A 21,065-nucleotide genomic window follows, 5' to 3' on the forward strand; every position below is an offset into this window, starting at 1 on the left:
TTTGTAAAAACGTTCAAGCAAGAGGGCCATGATGGCTCTTAAGTAATCACCTGAGTTCACAGAGACAAATCATAGAAGATTTTACAAGGTGACATACTTTTTGAACCTTTGTGACCAATATTTGATCTTGACCTATATATTGCCCAGATTTCATAAAGACTCTAGTCAAACATGTGGCCTCTATAATTGTAACAAATATTTTCCTTAGTTTTGACCTTGTGGCCCAGTTTTTGAACACCAATAACCCAGATTAAATCTTTCCTTATTTTTGTCAAGATAAACATTCTGAACAAGATTCAAGATTGAGTCATTATTATGGTCACAAGGTTATTCTAAGATTTGACCTGGTGACCTTGCTATTAAACTCGCATTATTATTATTCTAAGTCAACCTAGAAAAGTTCTAGATTACCATGATTAAGGTTGAGTCTTAAATGTTGCCTCTTTAGTGTTCATTGGTTTATTTCTTATAATTGACCTGCCTGGTGACTGAGTTTTTGAAAGCACATGGCCCCGATTCAATCTCCGCCTAGGTAGTGTCAAGATAAACATTCTTACAAAGATTCAAGATTAAGTCAAAATGATGGCCTTTGTAAGCTTTTACCTGGTCACCTTGCTTTAGGACTCGAATGACCAGATTTAAAGTCAGCCTAGAAAATGTCAAGATTAACATTATCTTGACCGAGTCATTCATGTGGACTCTAGAGTGACCACAAGATTTTTTTAAAGATCTCACCTGGCAGGGCCCTCAATCCATTTTAGGGGAAGCGGGTCGCTACCAATAGCAGGGGGAATTTTCGCGGCGTTTCCCTTTATGGGAATTTTTTTACTTATTCTCTAATTATTACATTTGTACATGTTTGTACTATATTCATTGTCTATACAGTCCAACCCCTCTTAAGCAGCCAGTCAAGGGAAACAGCCAAATTAGCTGCTTAAGCGGGGTGGCCTCTTAAGAGGGGGTTGGGTCATAGGGAGTCTGGAGTTGATGAGTGCATGGCCAACTGTTCAATTTTTTTATAAACAAAATGGTAAATATGTGTACATGTACTAAACAATGTATATACTTAAAATAATTTTATTTCTTCCTTTCTAAAATCAGCTATAAGACAACATTTTCATTCAAAAAAATATTCTATTTATCTCTCTAATCATCATCAATATCAGCATCATCAGAATCAAGTCTATGAAAAAGAATCATTCACATGATTCATTGTTTACACAATGCGCGTTGTATGGCCCCAATGCACTCAAAATGGGAACAGTTGTGAATCAGTTATGCGTGAATAACTCCCGTGTCACTATAAATCGATAATTTAGTCGGTTTATTGCAGTTTTATGGCTTTGAATACCTACCGCACGAATTGGTCCCAACAGTGATCTCCTTCACGATAAAATCGTGGCCAGTTACTTAAGAGACTGATAATAGCAACCAGGTGTAATCCTCCTGGTAATCGTGCTTTTCATGCATACTATTATAAAAACATTTTTTCGCCGCGTAAAGGGTTTTATCAAAATTAATATTGAAATCATTGTAAATATAAAACAAATATAAATGTTTTGTTTTATTCCCAAATGAGAATAATAATTTGTAATCCGAAACACACTCCCGATTGTTTAATGTTAACGAGACGTTTACAAATTCTAGCATCATGTATTTCCTTTGTCCCGACAAAAGCGCGCGAAAATTATGCACCAATGTACAATGTCACGCCATACCCATGGTTCGAAAGCATGCGTTTATTGATTTTTGGATAAAAACTTTGTAGCACAGAGAACATGTAGATCAGTTGATTTCGGTTAAAAGTTTCGTTGTTCTTTTTAACTTTTAATTAGACGATAATTGTCATAAATGTGTGCTTGAAATAGTATGAGCTACAAATAATTAATTATAAATTAAGAATCTCCTTTCCAGTAAAAGGTGATATTCGCACGTGCGGAAACAAAAAGATCAAACGGTTGCATATTGCTTTTAACCCGATAACCCGATAATCTGCCGCTAATTAATTGCAATTTGCAAACTGGCTGTCAATATTTTTATCACACATCATGCTTCAGTACTACAGAGCCTAATCCGCAGACTGGAAGTACGTATCGATTTTTTCGCCGTTGCGTCTGTGTAATTTTGCCAATGTACAAGACTGACTTACTTGCGCATGACCACTCATATGGGGGAAATTTAACATTTGGGATGCAAAATTGCTGGCCGCTGGCCGGAGAAACGGGGTTACCGCTAAAGAGGGGTGCATTATATAGTGTTTATCGACGGTCGCGGCACAGACCGGCCGTCTACACGGGGTGACCGGCGATGAGGGGTTACCGGAAGTAGGGGTTGGACTGTATTCATAATTAAGTATGTTTGACAAGATTAAATTAAAATAGAATTGAAATATAATAATCATGAGACACACCTATTTTAAAAAAAACAAATTAAGGGGGAATTTTCCCCCAAAAGGGGAAAAAAGTATATTTTTCAGGTCGGGGAATGCGGCCGTGAATTTAACAGATTGAAGGCCCTGCCTGGTGACCCAGTTTTATGACCACACAAGACCCACATTCAAACTTGACTTAGATAGTGTCACAACAAACATTCTGACCATGCTTAATCATGATTTAGTTATAAATGTGACCTCTAGAGTGGTTACAAGGTTTTTCTAAGATTTGACCTGCTGATCTAGTTTTTGGACTCACATGACCAAGATTTTAATAAAGCCTAGATATTACCGAGATAAACATTCTGTGCAAGTATCATACCGAGATAAACATTCTGTGCAAGTATCATACCGAGATAAACATTCTGTGCAAGTACACTGTAACTCCAATATAAAGCACTCCGTTATAACGCTGAATCCAATATAACGCGGTGGGTGCTTGGATCCCATTTTTTCTCCAACCTTCCATTTGATTTCTGATTCAAATCCGTATTATGCAACTTCATGTATTTTCAGACAATTCAAAGATGGCGGCAATCACAGTCATGTTGATTGCTTTATTCAACTGTCCGTTGAACCGATTATAATCGCCTCGAGGTTAAACAACACCGACAGCTAATTGGTGTTAATCTGTTGTGTAATGTCAATAAAGGTGTGAAAAACTCGCGTGTCAGTGTTTATTACATGTACATGTATTCCTCATCAGAGCTGTTCAGTGCGATAATTTCCATAAGTTAAGTGCAAGCGGGATAGTTATATAATTCAAGTAATTCAAAACGATTGAAACATTCTTACTTTGATATGGTTGCAGTTCGACTATATTAAATGAGCGGCTGTGAAATATACTGCCTACTGTATAAAACAACTTTTTCTGTCATTTCATTATCATTCTAGTATTATGTCATTTAATCTTTCAGTTCGTGTATAAGAAATTAAATAATGCAGATGATTTATTTACATGCAAACGCAGTGTACCGGCAATTGTTAACAGAGTTTCACTTTCATTTTCGCGCGGTATCAGAAAGTCCCCGGGAAACAGTTTTTTGCATGCGTATGACGCAATAAAACAATTTTTTGTACATGAGTCGTATTGCATTCAATCTAAATTTAAAGTCGCTCGTCCAATGAAAGCTCTGCCCCATAATGCACTGTACTCTTAACACTTCTGAAAATGGCATATATGGGAACGGTTGTGTTTACGAATTTCTTAAACATATATCGTTATTAATGTTCAAGATTATTATTTTTCAAGTGATGTTGTAATTTCATTGGATTATCGGATAAATGTGCACATAAGAAAAGCGGTATGTATACTGTTATCGTTACGATTCGGTTTATATACATGTATTTGCGTCAACACAGCATGGCAATATACATGACCTATATTATAGGCTATTCTATACCTGTGTTTTTTTTATAGCGCCCTGCAGTAAATGAGCTCAAAACCTATAACGCGGATCCGTTATAACGCTGTTTCGCGGCTTGGACCCCATTGACCGCGCTATATTGGAGTTACAGTGTATCATTAAGTTGGAAGAAAACTGACGTCTAAAGTGACATCAAGCTAAAACTTGAGGACGCACATGTCACTTTGCAAGCTTGTTAATACATCATGATTGATCTATTGTCCAAGATAATTGACATGTTATTTCAAGTAAAGCGTCTCACAATTAAGACAACAGAGGACACCTGGCTTGTGTTACTTTGTTAAAGACGTTCCTAAGTTCGGACATTTGAATCTAAGATTTATAAATCAAATATTCCATGAATTCAAATAAAGAAAAATAAATATTTGAATATCACTGAAAACATGCATTCCCATCCCTAGTTTGAAGCATTTCAGTAATAGTTTACGTTCAGACCAAGGTTCACATTTTTTATTGTCATTGTGCTTGAAGATTCAAATTTAAACATGTTGCAAAAAAAAGTACAATACAAGCCTGTAAAGCTTGATCAGATACATAATATAGTCCTATTTCTATTCAAGTGTTTCGTATTATGTAATCTGGCATAAAGTACTATTAAACTAACTAGCGATCTGTGGAGCACATACCAATAAAATTGTGAAGGTAATTTTTTTTTATCTACTCACATGTTAAGAAGTATTTTTGGCACCTGCACCACATATCTTGGGACAACTCTGGGTCTGCGGCGCCCAGGGCTTCTGGAGCGTCTGGAAGTGACGGAACTCTCTCGTTTTCCAGGGGATTTGGAGCGCTTCCTTTTTTCCACCACATCTGTTGCTTGAACTACTTTACTGTCCTCCTGCTTCAAGACTACACTGTCTTTCTTGTCCTTATCTCTGTTGTTGTCACGACGTGGGATGCGATCACGGCTCTGGTCACCCCTATCAAACCTGCGACCTCCAGAGCGGTTCCTGTCACCTCGCAGGTTTCCACGACCTTAACAAACAGAACAATACCAAAATAATGTAAAACATCATTTAATAACTTCCCTCGATTAATCAATGTTTTTGTTTTTAGCCACACAAAATGATTATTACTAAAATGATGTGTATTTGTACTGGTATGTATAGCTTGACATGCTTGTTGTCTTTCTGGTTATATAAATATTCAAATGATATCTACAGTTTGATCTATGACCTTATCCCCATACCTGTTTCTAGAAGAGGTGAGGGTTTGCTTCCAGGCAGACTACCACTGGATGTCTGCAATATCAATTCAAAAACACCATGTTTACACTTGAAATTAATGAGCAGGTCTCTGGGAAAACCAGGCTTAATGTATGACCATAAAGCATCAATCCAGATAGGTCTCTTCAGTAAGAACAGGGTAATCAGGGACGACACATTCCGTCTAGACTGACAGGGTAATCAGGGACGACACATTCCGTCTAGACTGACAGGGTAATCAGGGACGTCACATTCCGTCTAGACTGACAGGGTAATCAGGGACGACACATTCCGTCTAGACTGACAGGGTAATCAGGGACGACACATTCCGTCTAGACTGACAGGGTAATCAGGGACGACACATTCCGTCTAGACTGACAGGGTAATCAGGGACGACACATTCCGTCTAGACTGAACAGGGTAATCAGGGACGACACATTCCGTCTAGACTGAACAGGGTAATCAGGGACGACACATTCCGTCTAGACTGAACAGGGTAATCAGGGACGACACATTCCGTCTAGACTGAACAGGGTAATCAGGGACGACACATTCCGTCTAGACTGAACAGGGTAATCAGGGACGACACATTCCGTCTAGACTGAACAGGGTAATCAGGGACGACACATTCCGTCTAGACTGAACAGGGTAATCAGGGACGACACATTCCGTCTAGACTGAACAGGGTAATCAGGGACGACACATTCCGTCTAGACTGAACAGGGTAATCAGGGACGACACATTCCGTCTAGACTGAACAGGGTAATCAGGGACGACACATTCCGTCTAGACTGAACAGGGTAATCAGGGACGACACATTCCGTCTAGACTGAACAGGGTAATCAGGGACGACACATTCCGTCTAGACTGAACAGGGTAATCAGGGACGACACATTCCGTCTAGACTGAACAGGGTAATCAGGGACGACACATTCCGTCTAGACTGAACAGGGTAATCAGGGACGACACATTCCGTCTAGACTGAACAGGGTAATCAGGGACGACACATTCCGTCTAGACTGAACAGGGTAATCAGGGACGACACATTCCGTCTAGACTGAACAGGGTAATCAGGGACGACACATTCCGTCTAGACTGAACAGGGTAATCAGGGACGACACATTCCGTCTAGACTGAACAGGGTAATCAGGGACGACACATTCCGTCTAGACTGAACAGGGTAATCAGGGACGACACATTCCGTCTAGACTGAACAGGGTAATCAGGGACGACACATTCCGTCTAGACTGAACAGGGTAATCAGGGACGACACATTCCGTCTAGACTGAACAGGGTAATCAGGGACGACACATTCCGTCTAGACTGAACAGGGGTAATCAGGGACGACACATTCCGTCTAGACTGAACAGGGTAATCAGGGACGACACATTCCGTCTAGACTGAACAGGGTAATCAGGGACGACACATTCCGTCTAGACTGAACAGGGTAATCAGGGACGACACATTCCGTCTAGACTGAACAGGGTAATCAGGGACGACACATTCCGTCTAGACTGAACAGGGTAATCAGGGACGACACATTCCGTCTAGACTGAAATTTTGTTTAGGAGAGGCTTTCTTTCAACAAAAAATTCCATTTAATTGCAAAGTGTTAATTGTAATATTAACTTTTGTGAAAATTGCTCTAAGATTGAAACATTTATTAGATGTACTTCTATTTTTTCACACTGCACCACAGGGTTCAAACAAAAATATTAAGGCAAAAATCAAAAGGGTTACTTTAGGTCCCTCCCAGAAAAAGTATTTGTGACCTCTTTGAACCTTGAGAAAATAATAAATCAAGACAAAATTACTATTATGTCACCACCATTGTTCAATTGCTTTACAATGATAATAATTTCAGAATGTTTATTTCTAACAATATGTTTGCAAAATGCTCACCTGGTAGTTAAGCACTTTGACACTGGTTGCATTCCACTTGAAAGGCATATTGGCATTGAACTGAGCCTCAACCAACACACGATCACCAGTCTTGGGCATCTGACCTTTCACACACCTGTACAGAAAGTATTCATATAGGAAACAGTCAACAGAAATATCGCTATTCAAAGCCAGTCTAACATTTATGTCACATGTTTTTGATAATAGCATTATTGAATTTATTGTTAGTAGGTTATTTTATTACTCCAAACCTTATAAAAGCGTGTTTCAAGCTTAATAAGAATGAGTTTGAAAATATGTTAAAAAAACCCTTATAAGATCAATATAAATGCACTTTTGTATAGAACACAATAAGTACCATAAATTAACTACTCACGATGTCTGAAAGAAGACGTCCTCGTCAACAAAGCCAAAGTTATCATGCAGCTTAGTGACACAGCCTGTGAAGACTCTCTGTTTTGGCTGCTGTACCTGCACAGCCTGCGCATTGAGCTGCTGGGGCTTCAGAGTAGGGTAACTGATGGCTCCCAAATTGGCCGAGGCCAGGGATGTAGGTAGAGCAAGGCCGGGTTGGGGCAACATGGCTTGTTGTTGCATCGACTATCAATAAAAGATTGGTACTTATTGCCAAAAAATAGTCTTAGAAATAATCAAACATACACGTGTTTTTGATAAATTATGCAAAAACTACTCTGCATTTGTAAACAAACCTTAAACAAATAACATATAGAGCAAAGTCTCCTAATTTCGACATGTCCGTTATTTCGTCATGCTTTGACATTTTTTATCTTATTCAGCCTAGTGCCGTGCGTTCTAGTCAATTTGAGTTCATTTTTGATGACGTCATATATTTCTGCCATCATCAAAATATTTCACCCATAATAATTTGCGTTTGTTTTTTCCGTAAACCAAGGTTGAATAACACAGATTGTTTTGTGTTTTTACGCGAATGCGGCCCTTATACAAAGCTGTAAGACACGCAGCAACAAACGGTAATTATTTTTTCGTTTTCTTGCGGGAATACGTTATAATTTGTATTGAAAGAAAAACAAACATGGAAGATCACATTGTTAAACAGTTCTACTAAGCTGTGAGCTTTTTAATGGCAAATGCAGGGGTGTCGAAGTTAGGATAACAAAAAATCGTTTGGACCGTAAATTCGACATAGCGAATAAAATAACTAAATAACTATTACGCATTGCCTTATGTAATCTTTTCATTATATAGATATATGGGTGCTGGTCAGCTCGTACCTAAGTCAACTCGCACTGTAGTCAACTCGCACGTTTTATATAGATCAACACCATTACTGGGTACTGGGTAATATAACATGAACATACCAGCTCTAGTTTTTCTTGAATGCTCTGAGCTTTTGGGAGTTTATACGTACAGCGACCTGGAGGGTAAATAGCTGGAAGTTGGATTATTGCAACTAATACCAGCTCCATCCTTAATATATGAATTTTGCAACCCTGTTGCACACCAGATTTAGCAAAATATGCGTTTGTTCTTTCATCAAACTCCAACCAGTCAAACTGGTTTAACCAAGTCATCTAAAAAACACGCGACTTCGGTGTTTCATTTGCTTTAATTGTTTTTTTGTTTTCTGATTTTTTAGATTCATTTTCATCAATTACTAATTTCCGTTCCGTCGAAAGTGGAATGCCAAAACCGGCAAGCGTACGTTGCCACATTCTGAACACGAATGGTTGGTAGTACAAGTCCAATATTTTTGTCAAATTCATATCTGTGTTTGCCAACAAAATATTTTGACAAGTTATAAATGGGTTACAATGTTCTTTATTGAAACAATGGAGCTGGCCTACTAACTGTTACAACAATTAACAACTTTTGGCCAAACAGGGTCGAAGACGGGGTCTCAACTTCTTTGCCGACATTCACATGTTATTGTTATCAAAACATCGTGACAATAAACAAGCACTTACTCGGATTACTCCAATTAAGCGCGGTCTGCACCGTGAACAGCGAACGTGTTAACGCTAATCGGTATGAAAAAGGAGGCGGAGTTAAGACTGATCGACGCATGTGCAAAACGCATTGAGTCTTCAGGAAGCAGTGTTGATTGAAGCATTTTAATTGACAGATTACGTCCCGGGTTGCTATTTTTGGCGTATGACCATTTTTAGGAAGTACAATGGACATCATGGGGTTTTGTTATCGGCGGGCATAATATATGGCCGTGCGCCACTCAGCGCAAGCTAAAAGAATAATATTAATTACAATTTTTAAATGTTGTGGTAATTTTCTGTTCCATTGAAAGAATATAAGTTTCATTTACATTTTTTTTTAAACAAACTAGGTGTCAAAATAAGGGGCACCATGTCGAAATAACGATCTCATACTTTGTTAACATTGTAAGTAAGTACGATACGTATAAAGCATCCTTACCTGACAGTCTACAGTTAAAAAGCACAGGATGCAATAAGTAAAGTTAGTGGTATGTCGAAGTAAGGAGGATACCGATCAAATAAATTGGTATACACATTTTAACCTTAAACTGTCGAAATTAGGGTACTTTGCTCTATGTACTTTTCCCTTTTATGGAATTTTTACTTTAAAGAAAGTCTTTCCTAAATGGAAAATGCAATCTTTAGGCGGAAAGTGTTGTACCTGATTAGGTTGATCTAACAGCTCTGGATAATCTGAGGCCATACATAAAGACTGATTTTCCCAAAGACTGGCTCCTTTACAAATGCATATACTTAAAGAGGTAAGACACAATTATTACCACTTCAGCCATACACATTTTAAAAATTGCATATCATTTGCATTGTTACTTTCTACAATTGCCTAAGGAAAAATAAAGATTTCCCTGGTTTCTTCATCTGTATATACCTGCATTGTAGCTGCAGCAATCTGCTGAGCCTGAAACTGGGTCTGTAGATTCTGCTGGGCGGCTAGGTTGTATGCAGCCTGGGCCCCCACTCCCTGGCTGAGCATCTGCTGTGTTAGACCAGCCGCTGCAGTGAAATCTAGAATGTGTACAAAGGCAAAATCACAAAGGGACATTACTAATAAAAGTTCAATCTAAATTTATTTATCATCATATCCTGTGAGTTTAATGCAAGTAGTTGAATTAGTGAATGTACAATTTTAAGAATAAACATAAAAAACAGCCAGACTTATTAGGGGTGGCAAAATCTAAACAAGAGGGCCATGATGGCCCTGAATCGCTCACCTGACTAACCTTGCTTGCTACATCAACTTAAATTCTATCAGACCCATATACAAACCCAAGAAAGATTTCATTAATTAATACATTCTGACAAAATGTCATTAAGACATGATGAAAACTGTGACCTCTTTCATCTACACAAGGTTTTACTAGAATTGGCCCGGTGACCTAATTTTTGACCCAAGATGACCCATATACGATCCAAAATCAGATATTATCAAGATAAACATTCTGACCATATTTCTTTAAGATCAGATGAAAACTATGACCTCTATTGTCTAAACAAGGTTTTTCTATGATTTGACCTATTGACCTAGTTTTTGACCACAGATGACCCAAATACAATCACAACCCAGATTTCATCAAGATTAACATTCTGGCCAAATATAATTAAGTTTGGATGAAAACTGTGACCTCTACTGTCAACAAAAGTTGTTTTTTAACTTGACCTTGTGACCTAGTTTTTTACCCTAGATGACCCTAATTCAATCCCAACACAGATTTTAACAAGACAAACATTCTGACAATATTTAATTAAGATCTGATGAAAACTTTGACCTCTTTTGTCTACACAAGGGTTTTCTATGATTTGACCTAGTGACCTAGTTTCTGAACCCAGATGACCCAAATACAATCCCAACACAGATTTCATCAAGATAAACATTCTGACCAAATTTCATAAAGATTGGATGAAAACTGTGACCTCTATTGTCTACACAAGGTTTTTCTTTTATTTGACCTACAGTGCTTTCCACGGGATTTTTGTCAGGCGCCCCGGGGCTGATAGGGGTGGTTCGGGAGGGGTGTCCCCTCTCGACGTTGATTTTTTTTTTAATTAACATGTCAATTCACGTTTGTGGTGCGTTATAACTCAAAGAAAAACAGTGTCAAAAGACGTCATTTGGTGCGCTATGACACTTCAAGAAAATCCCCCAGTCATTTAAAAATATATATACTTTTTTTATATTGTTTAATTGTTTTAAAACTTTCCCGTACATATAGTAAAATCCCGACACGAACGATTCCCTAATACATCCGTTTCAACCCGACTCTATTACTGTATACTTACTCCTATTCAAGTTTCTATTTATTACCCGATAATCCCGTTTATTCCGTTTTTACGATAATCCTGTTTATTCCGTTTTTATAAATCACTTACTGGTAAATATTTACAATAAAAGCATGCAATTATTTCTTTAACACACACCTTGCCATTTTTCTATAGTATCAAATAAATTTTAAGTGACTATAGATTTGATGAAATATTGCCTCTAAACATGCCCAAGTCCCCTGACGTGTTGTGTGCTTGTTAAAACGATACACGCGTGCTTCTTTGCAAATGACGCGACGTTGTACATGCTGCATAATTTTCGCGCTCTTTTTAATTGAGAAAAATCGACATAAATTAAATGTGCACTGCTTATTTAAATCAAGAATATATTAACGTTGCGGTAACATTTACATTCGGAAGTGTGTTTCGGATTAAAAACGCGTTAACATTGACTTACGGGAATGGGTGTCGGATTACAAATTTAATTATTCCCATTTGAGATTTCAACAAATATTAACAGTTGCGTTAAACGATAATTTGTTTAAACACTTTAAGAGTCGAATAAATGTTTTGACGGAATTATGCATGAAATTCACGTTGTCCACGAGGATTACGGCCGGTTGCCATCATCAGTCTTCTTAATATCGATAATCGGACGAAACATTTACAAGTGTGCGTAATTAATTCAACGAAAATTTGTTAAAGCGCATTACGTGTCGAATAAATGTCAGAAAAACAAGGTGAATCAGTTCTATAAATGGACATGATGAAATATACATGCACTGGAATTAAATTGTTATCGCATAATTGTAACCGGGAGTTATTTGCACAACTTACTCGCTATAAGTAATTAATTGTTTACCCCTTGCAATTAATTTCTCGTATTAATTATGAGTCATATGTAACACTTGTTTACAGTAAAAAGGTGTGATGATGATGACAGAAACCGTCTTTAATGTACTGTTCTAGTTACCGGTTTTATACTATGTAAATGGTACAACTTCTTGATAATCAAGCTGCGATAAACTCTTACTTCGTGCCCGACGTCCATCAAAAATACTTGTTGATAGTTAACCCCGCCCTCATAAGCATTCGCGTAACCGATTGGACGATGAACATCAGTTTGACGACTGGAAAGTTACCTGATACATCCTTGTCAGCATTTAAATGACTGTGTAATGTGGCTAGAATAATCGATACGCGCGTCATGCTATTCTCTTATCAGTGGATTATCCATTACCCCATGTGGTGTTTATGGCGATTACTTGTGAAAGTAGGTACCGAGTGCTCTTTTAAAACAGGGAATAGTGATACACTGATAGAGAAACCTTGATTTTTTTTGACAATCTTCACTTTTTTTTACTGAAAAATACACTTATCGGAAAATTTTAAGCGCCCCAGGGCCCGTATTCACCAACCGATTCTTAGACTTAAGAATAAAGAATAGACTTAGAACTTAGAAAAATGTGTTCAGTGTTTGAATATATACAGGCCTCCACTGGTGAGTATGTCATTAACAAAATGTTCTATATGAAGAATAATATAGATAGAGATGTTTACTGCAGAGTTTGATTCAAAAGTAAAGGAATTATTGAATATTCTAATTTAAAGAATTTTCTTTATTCTTAGACTTAAGTCTAAGAATTGTTTGGTGAATACGGGCCCTGGGACTCTGATTTCAAAAGTCAAGCACCCCAGCGAGGAATCATTAAATGGCCTGTGGAAAGCCCTGACCTAGTGACCTAGTTTTTAACCCCACATGACCCAAATACAACCCCAACCCAGATTTCATCAAGATAAACATTCTGACCAAATTTCATAAAGATTGGATGAAAACTGTGACCTCTGTTGTCTACACAAGGTTTTTTAACCAGGTTTTCCGAAGGAAAAAACTGGTTATTAGATTGGCGAATGCGGGCGGGCTGGCTGGCGGGCTGGCTGGCTGGCTGGCTGGCGGAACAAGCTTGTCCGGGCCATAACTATGTCGTTCATTGTCAGATTTTAAAATCATTTGGCACATTTGTTCACCATCATTGGACGGTGTGTCGCGCGAAATAATTACGTCGATATCTCCAAGGTCAAGGTCACACTTTGAGTTCAAAGGTCAAAAATAGCCATAAATGAGCTTGTCCGAGCCATAACTATGTCGTTCATCGTCAGATTTTAAAATCATTTGGCACATTTGTTCACCATCATTGGACGGTGTGTCGCGCGAAATAATTACGTTGATATCTCCAAGGTCAAGGTCACACTTTGAGTTCAAAGGTCAAAAATGGCCATAAATGAGCTTGTCCTGGCCATAACTATGTCATTCATTGTGAGATTTTAAAATCATTTGGCACATTTGTTCACCATCATGGGACGGTGTGTCCCACGAAAGAATCACGTCAATATCTCCAATGTCAAGGTCGCCACGACTAAAAATAGATTTAAAAAAAAAAAAAACTTACAAAGGGGGTTAATTTTTTTTGTTCATTTCAAAAGTTCAGTTTGAGTTTTCTCCCTTTATCAGATTTTTTTTTCACAATGAAAACCTGGTTTTGTGACAATTTTGTCCCTTGTCTAATATTTGACCTATTGACCTAGTTTTTGACCCCAGGTGACCCAAATACAATCCCAACCCAGATTTCATCAAGATAAACATTCTGATCAAATTTTATAAAGATTGGATGAAGACTGTGACCTCTATTGTCTACACAAGGTTTCTCTAATAATTGACCTAGTGACCTAGTTTTCAACCCCAGATTACCCAAATACAATCCCAACCCAGATTTTATCAAGATAAACATTCTGACCAAATTTCATAAAGATTGGATTAAAACTGTGACCTCTATTGTCTCCACAAGGTTTTTCTAATATTTGACCTAGTGACCTAGTTTTTGACCCCAGATGACCCAAATACAATCCCAACCCAGATTTCATCAAGATAAACATCCTGACCAAATTTCATAAAGATTGGATGAAAACTGCGACCTCTATTGTCTACACAAGGTTTTTTCTATAATTTGACCTAGTGACCTAGTGTTTGACCTAGTGACCTAGTTTTTGACCCCAGATGACCCAAATACAATCCCAACCCAGATTTCATCAAGATAAACATTCTGACCAATTTCATAAAGACTGGAAGAAAACTGTGACCTCTACTGTCTACACAAACAAATTGTTGACGTTTTTTCAATTATTTATCCTAGTTTTTGACCCCAGATGACCCAAATACAATCCCAACCCAGATTTCATCAAGATAAACATTCTGACCAAATTTCATAAAGATTGGATGAAAACTGCAACCTCTATTGTCTGCACAAGGTTTTTCTATTATTTGACCTTGTGACCTAGTTTTTGACCTAGTGACCTAGTTTTTGACCCCAGATGACCCAAATACAATCTCAACCCAGATTTTATCAAGATAAACATTCTGACCAAATTTCATAAAGATTGAATGAAAACTGTGACCTCTACTGTCTACACAAACAAATTGTTGACGGACGCAAGCACACACGCACGCCGGACATCACATGGTCACATAAGCTCACCATGTCACGAAGTGACAGGTGAGCTAAAAAACTATACTTGTCCACGGACAGCCATTTAGGAAATTTAACATGTCCATTGCTGAACTACATGTTTCCGTTAAATTCAAATGTTTATATAAATTATAAACGCACTTATTAATTAATGTAAAATATTGTGGAAATAATCATTAATTATGAGTATAATTTGCTTGTTTCAGTTACATTTTTGTATTTCCATGGTACATTCTCTATAGCAGTATATTATAAACAATATAAAGACAATATTTTACATATTTTACATGAACCAATTTTATCATAATCAACTCGTAACCATGGAAAATCCTTTAACCAAGTTTCTTGAAAAGTTCTGGTGCTTTTATTTAAATCATATTTTTTATCATAATCTTTCTGTTTTTTGGGGGTGGGGTGGGCTGCTCAAAGCTTTGGGTTTCTGCTCGGTTGAAGTTTTAACAAGAGCACGGGTGCAGTTTTGAATAGATGAAAGCTTGTCAGAATTTTTTATTCACAGTGACCTTGACCCAGTGACCCAAAAAATGGGTGTGGCATGTAGAACTCCTCAAGATGCATCTACATATGAAGTTTCAAAGTTGTAGGTTGAAGCACTTTGATTTTAGAGCCAATGTTCAAAACTTTGACAAAATGTTAAGGTTTTAGCACGACGCCGACGGCGGACAGAACAAGCTGACTATGACAATACCTCAGGTTTTCTCCGAAAACAGCCGAGCTAAAAATTATCATCTTAGTTTGAAAGTTTTATTTCCACCTGATTAAAAACAGAAACCAGTCTGTACACAGTTTTACAGTCCATTAATGAAAATGCTTTACACGATTAACTCTGTAGTTTAGCTTGTCAACATCTGCAACAACTTAATTATGGCTTGTATTTTTTGTTTCCTCGACCCGATTGAAAAAAAGGTTGTCCACAGACAAATTAATTTTTACAAGAGCACCGCATAACTGGTGCCAACGCTCGGCTGCAAAAGCTTTTCAGATTTTTTTTAGAGGTCACAGTGACCTTGACATTTGACCTAGTGACCCAAAATTGGGTGTGGCGTGTAGAACTCATCAAGGTGCATCAACATATGAAGTTTCAAAGTTGTAGGTGGAAGCACTTTGATTTTAGAGCCAATTTTAAGGTTTTAGCTCGACGCCAACGGTGATAGGCTGACGAGCTGGCTATGACAATACTACGGGTTTTCTCCGAAAACAGCCGAGCTAAAAATATGAGCTGCCCAGACTAGCAAATACTTATATACACATTTTTACTAATTGCAAATTTATATATTAAGTACAGCAATCATGCACCATTTCAAATTAACTATACCTGCAGTTCTAGCCCATGGTGGGTTTTTGCCTGCCCCAAACTGTGCCATGGCTATCTGAAATTGGTTTATCAACTTTCTAGTGATGTCCTGTGGTAAAAAAAAGATGAATTCACAATTCACATATGGTCAATTATTGAAATTGCAAATAAACAAGAGATGTGTTCGTCAGAAACACAATGCCCTTATTGCGCCGCTTTGATTTTTTAATAGATTTTTTTTATCATTTGGAAGGTACAGATAATTTTTTTAAGGGATATAATAAAAAATATTACTTCCCTTGTAAAAATGATCTTGACCTGCCGAACGATAAATAGAAATTATCTCCCTTTAAAGCTTGCTACTTCCCTTGGATTTGTTTTTTTGACCTTTGACCTTGAAGGATGACCTTGACCTTTCACCAATCAAAATGTGCAGCTCCATGAGAAACACATGCATGCCAAATATCAAGTTGCTATCTTCAATATTGCAAAAGTTCTGGCCAATGTTAAGGTTTGGACGGACGGACAGACAGTTCAAATGCCATATGCCACCCTACCGGGGGCATAATAAATTTGCTTTCCTCCACTGATCTAATTCCAGTGAAATATGATAACAAATAACATTATCGCTGAACCAATGCTTACAATTCAACAACAAGAAAGATTTACCTTAAAAGAATTATTCAATGACCTTGATTTGAACACCAGTGCTTTTTACAGGCCATTTAAAGGTCCCTCCCAGGAGGGCTTGAATTTCCAAATCAGTGACTTCGCCAATATTTTGAGAGCGGATTTGTGATATTTTGTCAATTACATATATCTCTTCACGGTTAATTATTGTTAGCTTAACAAAATACACATAGCTCATTTTGCAACATCATCACATGAGTCTCATTCTTAGTATTAACAAATATCAACAGAATAAGGTCTCTTCCGGAATAAGGTCACTGGGGATATTTTATGCTTAAACAAGAGATGTGTTCGTCAGAAACACAATGCCCCCTAATGCACCACTTTGAAATAATAATTTATTTATTTTTGACCATTGACCTTGAAGGATGACCTTGACCTTGAACTTCCACCACTCAAAATGTGCAGCTTCATGAGAACGCCGCTTTGAAATTTATTTATTTTTTGACCTTTGACCTTGAAGGATTACCTTGACCTTGAACTTTCACCACTCAAAATGTGCAGCTTCATGAGATACACATGCATGCCAAAAATCAAGTTTCTATCTTCAATAATGCAAAAGTTATGGCCAACGTTAAAGTTTTTTTTCGGACGGACAGACTGACATACACACATACTGACATACACACATACTGACATACTGACTGACGGACAGTTCAACTGCTATATGCCACCCTACCGGGGGCATAAAAATCCACGCAGCAATAAGCATGTCAACACAAACAGTTACACTACGCGACCCGTGTTGTTTGCCGCGATTCTCGCGTCACCGCGATCAAGACAACATGACAAATCGCAGTGATTCCAAGCGACAAGAAAATTTGGGTGAAGTCTCAGCGATTCCACGGAGACCGTCGCACTATGTATCTTGCTGTTAGGCAATCAGCGTGAATCACCGCGAACTGCCGTGACTGACTTTTTTCGTGATTTGATAAATACTTTGTTTTCATTCAAATAAAAAATTAGCTGAATAGTATGGGAATGGTATATGCATTCCGCAAACTAGGATACATTGTAAATAACCAAAATAATAGATATTTGGCCCATTGGGAATTGACAAAAAATGACTTCCTAACCGGAAATCTAAATTTCTGCAATCCGCAACAAAGATGGCGACGATCACAGCTTCATTGCTTTATCCATCCGTTTAACCGATTTTAATCGCTTAGAGGTTAAACTACCTTCGACAACTAATTGGTGTTGATCTTGTGTAATGTCAATAAAGGTGGTGTGAAAAACTCGCGAGTCAGTGTTTATTACATGTATTCCCTATCAGAGCAGTAGGTGTAAGAAATAACTCGCGAGTCAGTGTTTATAACATGTATTCCCTATCAGAGCAGTACGTGTAAGAAAAATAATTGAAATAATCAAGACGATTTATTTACATGCTACGCAGTGTTACTGTTAACAAATATTCACTTTCATTTCTACCCGTTATTAGAAAGTCCCTGGGAAGTACGTTTTTTACATGCGTATGACACAATTTAATAAAACATTTTTTGTACATGATCGTATTGCATTCAATCTAAATTCAAATTCGCTCCTCCAATGAAAGCTGTATCCCATAATGCACTCTACTCTTTACACTTCTGAAAAATGATGTAGAAATATGGTTGTCAGGGATTCCGCTGTCGATCGCCATTGGCGCCAAATGGCGCTAATTGTTTTTAAGTGGCTCCAATTTTTTTAAAGTGGCGAATTTCAAAAAATCGGTAAAATCCTATCCGAAAATGTACTGCGAGTCGAAAAGCACGCGACCGAGCATAAGCGGCCAGCGTTTGTCAGTTGTAAATATTGATTTACGACAATGTTAGCGACCTACAGTGTAGAGTGCACTGAAATCACGGAAGCGTGAAAGTGTTACAGGCGGTGTTTTTACTGCTATTGTCAAGTTTTATGGGGGTTATTATCGGATTAACGGTTCTTTTATGATAAAAAACACTCAATTATGTAACACTTAGGACAAACTGGCACAAAGATCAATGATTATAACGATATAATATAAGGCGGCTACTCTTCAATCAATACCATGGCAAGTGTATTGTTATTTACACCTTAGTTGAAGATTGTTCATATTTTTCACAGTTTATGTTGATGGCTTTCGTATATAAAGTAACATATATGATTACATATTCACAAGCAATCATGGCTTTTCATGACTTCTTTAATCCTCGAAAGCGTGCTTTAGAAATTGAAACAAATGAAAGCAATGACAAGGGACAAAATTGTCACAAAACCAGGTTTTCATTGTGAAAAAAAATCTGATAAAGGGAGACAACTCAAACTGAACTTTTGAAATGAACAAACAAAATTAACCCCCTTTGTAAGTTTGTTTTAAAATAAATCTATTTTTAGTCGTGGCGACCTTGACATTGGAGATATTGACGTGATTCTTTCGTGCGACACACCGTCCCATGATGGTGATCAAATGTGCCAAATGATTTTAAAATCTCATAATGAATGACATAGTTATAGCCCAGACAAGCTCATTTATGGCTATTTTTTACCTTTGAACTCAAAGTGTGACCTTGACCTTGGAGATATTGACGTAATTTTTTCACGCGACACACACGTCTAATGATGGTTAACAAATGTGCCAAATGATTTTAAAATCTCACAATGAACGACAAAGTTATGGCCCGGACAAGCTTGTTCCGCCAGCCCGCCAGCCAGCCAGCCCGCATTCGCCAATCTAATAACCAGTTTTTTCCTTCGGAAAACCTGGTTAAAAATCCTTCAAAATTGTAAAAACATGATAATTCTGTAGAAAAGCGATAATTCAATGATAGCTGGAAGTCAGAATTCCCTTTCATTTCATATGATGCAAAAACAAAGTCAATGTTTTGTGACTACTGTGTTAAAAGCCAGTTCAAAAATGCATTTACATCTGGTTGTAACGTTTTGAAAAAGGAGTCCTTAACTAAGCATGTCAAAACAAAGGGTATGTTTGTGTGTGGTAGCAAATTGTTTAGTTTAAAGTGAATATTCACATTGCTTCCCAGCTGTATTGTTTGTTTTGAAATTTGATTATACAGTATGGAAATAATAAAAACAAAGTCTCATGGTATTATTTTTTTTTTGAGGCAGCAGTGAAGGCAGCGCTCGCCAATGTGCTGTTCCTGGCAAAGAAGATGGTTATATGTGATTGTTTATCATGTGAAAACCAATGTTTTTATGTATAAATAAAGCTTATTAAGACTTATGAAGTTACTTATTATTATTTATGTATTTACATACTTTTAAAAGTAATAATATAGTCAATGACATTGATGCTGTAAGGTTTCTTAGACGATTGTCATAATTAATAAGGTCGGAATAACTCACAGTTTCGCGCCGCGAAAAAGTGGCGACAACTTTTTTTGGGCCAGTGGAACCCCTGGTTGTGTTTATGAAATTCGTAAACATATTTATCGTCATACATAAATGTTTAAGATTATTTTTTCGTATTAAAGTGATGTTGTAATATGTTGGATTATCGGATAATTGTGAACATTAGAAAAGCGGCATGTATACAGTTATCAATATGATTCAGTTCATGTGCATGAATTGGCGAATCATCAATGTCACCAATATCCACTGCGATCACGGCGAATCACTACAAAATTGCGGGAAATCACCGCAAGATTATCTTCCTTTGACTCACGTGACGGCGGAGTGACGAATCACGTGAAATCTCAGTGATTTTCCACTAAAAAATCAAACAGTCCACCATGACTCCCCGAAATAGGCAAAAAATCACGGGTCGCGTAGTGTATGTGGTGTATTTTCTCAACACACCAAGAAGTCCAATGTTGAACTTGTGAAGAGATCATTTCACAATTAATTATTGCCTGCATTTAAAACTGAAAAAAATCAAGCGGCATTTCTAAAATTTCAGCCCCTTTCTGAATATCTGATGTAGAGATCACACGCAGCCCAAATCTGAGGATTATAACCGGTAGTTGAACCATCGCAACTCAATTCCGCCATCACAACAAACTTCAGGTTATTAAAAATCGATTCATTGTATTAAACTTCTAGCGTTGGCAGAATTGTGTTTATAATGATGAGCATGCGTTTATATCGATATAATACCATATACACTTACCGAATATGTGTACAATTACAAGATAGTTATCTGTTTATGAACAGGTTATGTTCGTTTTCACCCACGCCGGAAATTTCAGAAGATGGCGGACAGGTTACACACAACTAACAGTAATAGATATGCTATACCCTTTTAAAGTCGTGGGTAATTTTTGAACAGTCCGGAAAACACTCTAAACCAAATACGATATACAAAACAACACATAGTGTATTCTTGTCTTTGTAACCATGTTTCATATAT

General features: G+C 37.4%; 1 protein-coding gene across 4 annotated transcripts in view; it reads right to left on the minus strand.

The window, feature by feature from the left end:
• The window catches only part of LOC127866259 (cell division cycle and apoptosis regulator protein 1-like), a 56,180-nt gene extending 35,220 nt beyond the window's left edge, over positions 1 to 20,960 (minus strand). Inside the window, exons 1-7 of one of the 4 annotated variants that reach the window (XM_052406695.1) lie at positions 20,826 to 20,960; positions 16,070 to 16,157; positions 9,822 to 9,946; positions 7,342 to 7,565; positions 6,966 to 7,080; positions 5,048 to 5,099; positions 4,524 to 4,833 (exon numbers count right to left, since the gene is read on the minus strand). In XM_052406695.1, the coding sequence (XP_052262655.1) occupies positions 4,524 to 4,833; positions 5,048 to 5,099; positions 6,966 to 7,080; positions 7,342 to 7,565; positions 9,822 to 9,946; positions 16,070 to 16,118 (875 nt within the window). In that variant the 5' untranslated portion in view covers positions 16,119 to 16,157; positions 20,826 to 20,960. Of the gene's footprint in view, positions 1 to 4,523; positions 4,834 to 5,047; positions 5,100 to 6,965; positions 7,081 to 7,341; positions 7,566 to 9,821; positions 9,959 to 16,069; positions 16,158 to 20,825 lie in introns of all 4 variants that reach the window. The other 3 variants (XM_052406693.1, XM_052406696.1, XM_052406694.1) reach the window with 3 other exon arrangements.
• Between the last annotated feature and the right edge of the window lie 105 nt (positions 20,961 to 21,065).

This window comes from Dreissena polymorpha, chromosome 2 (genome assembly GCF_020536995.1).
Source record: "Dreissena polymorpha isolate Duluth1 chromosome 2, UMN_Dpol_1.0, whole genome shotgun sequence".
Lineage (NCBI taxonomy): Eukaryota > Metazoa > Mollusca > Bivalvia > Myida > Dreissenidae > Dreissena > Dreissena polymorpha.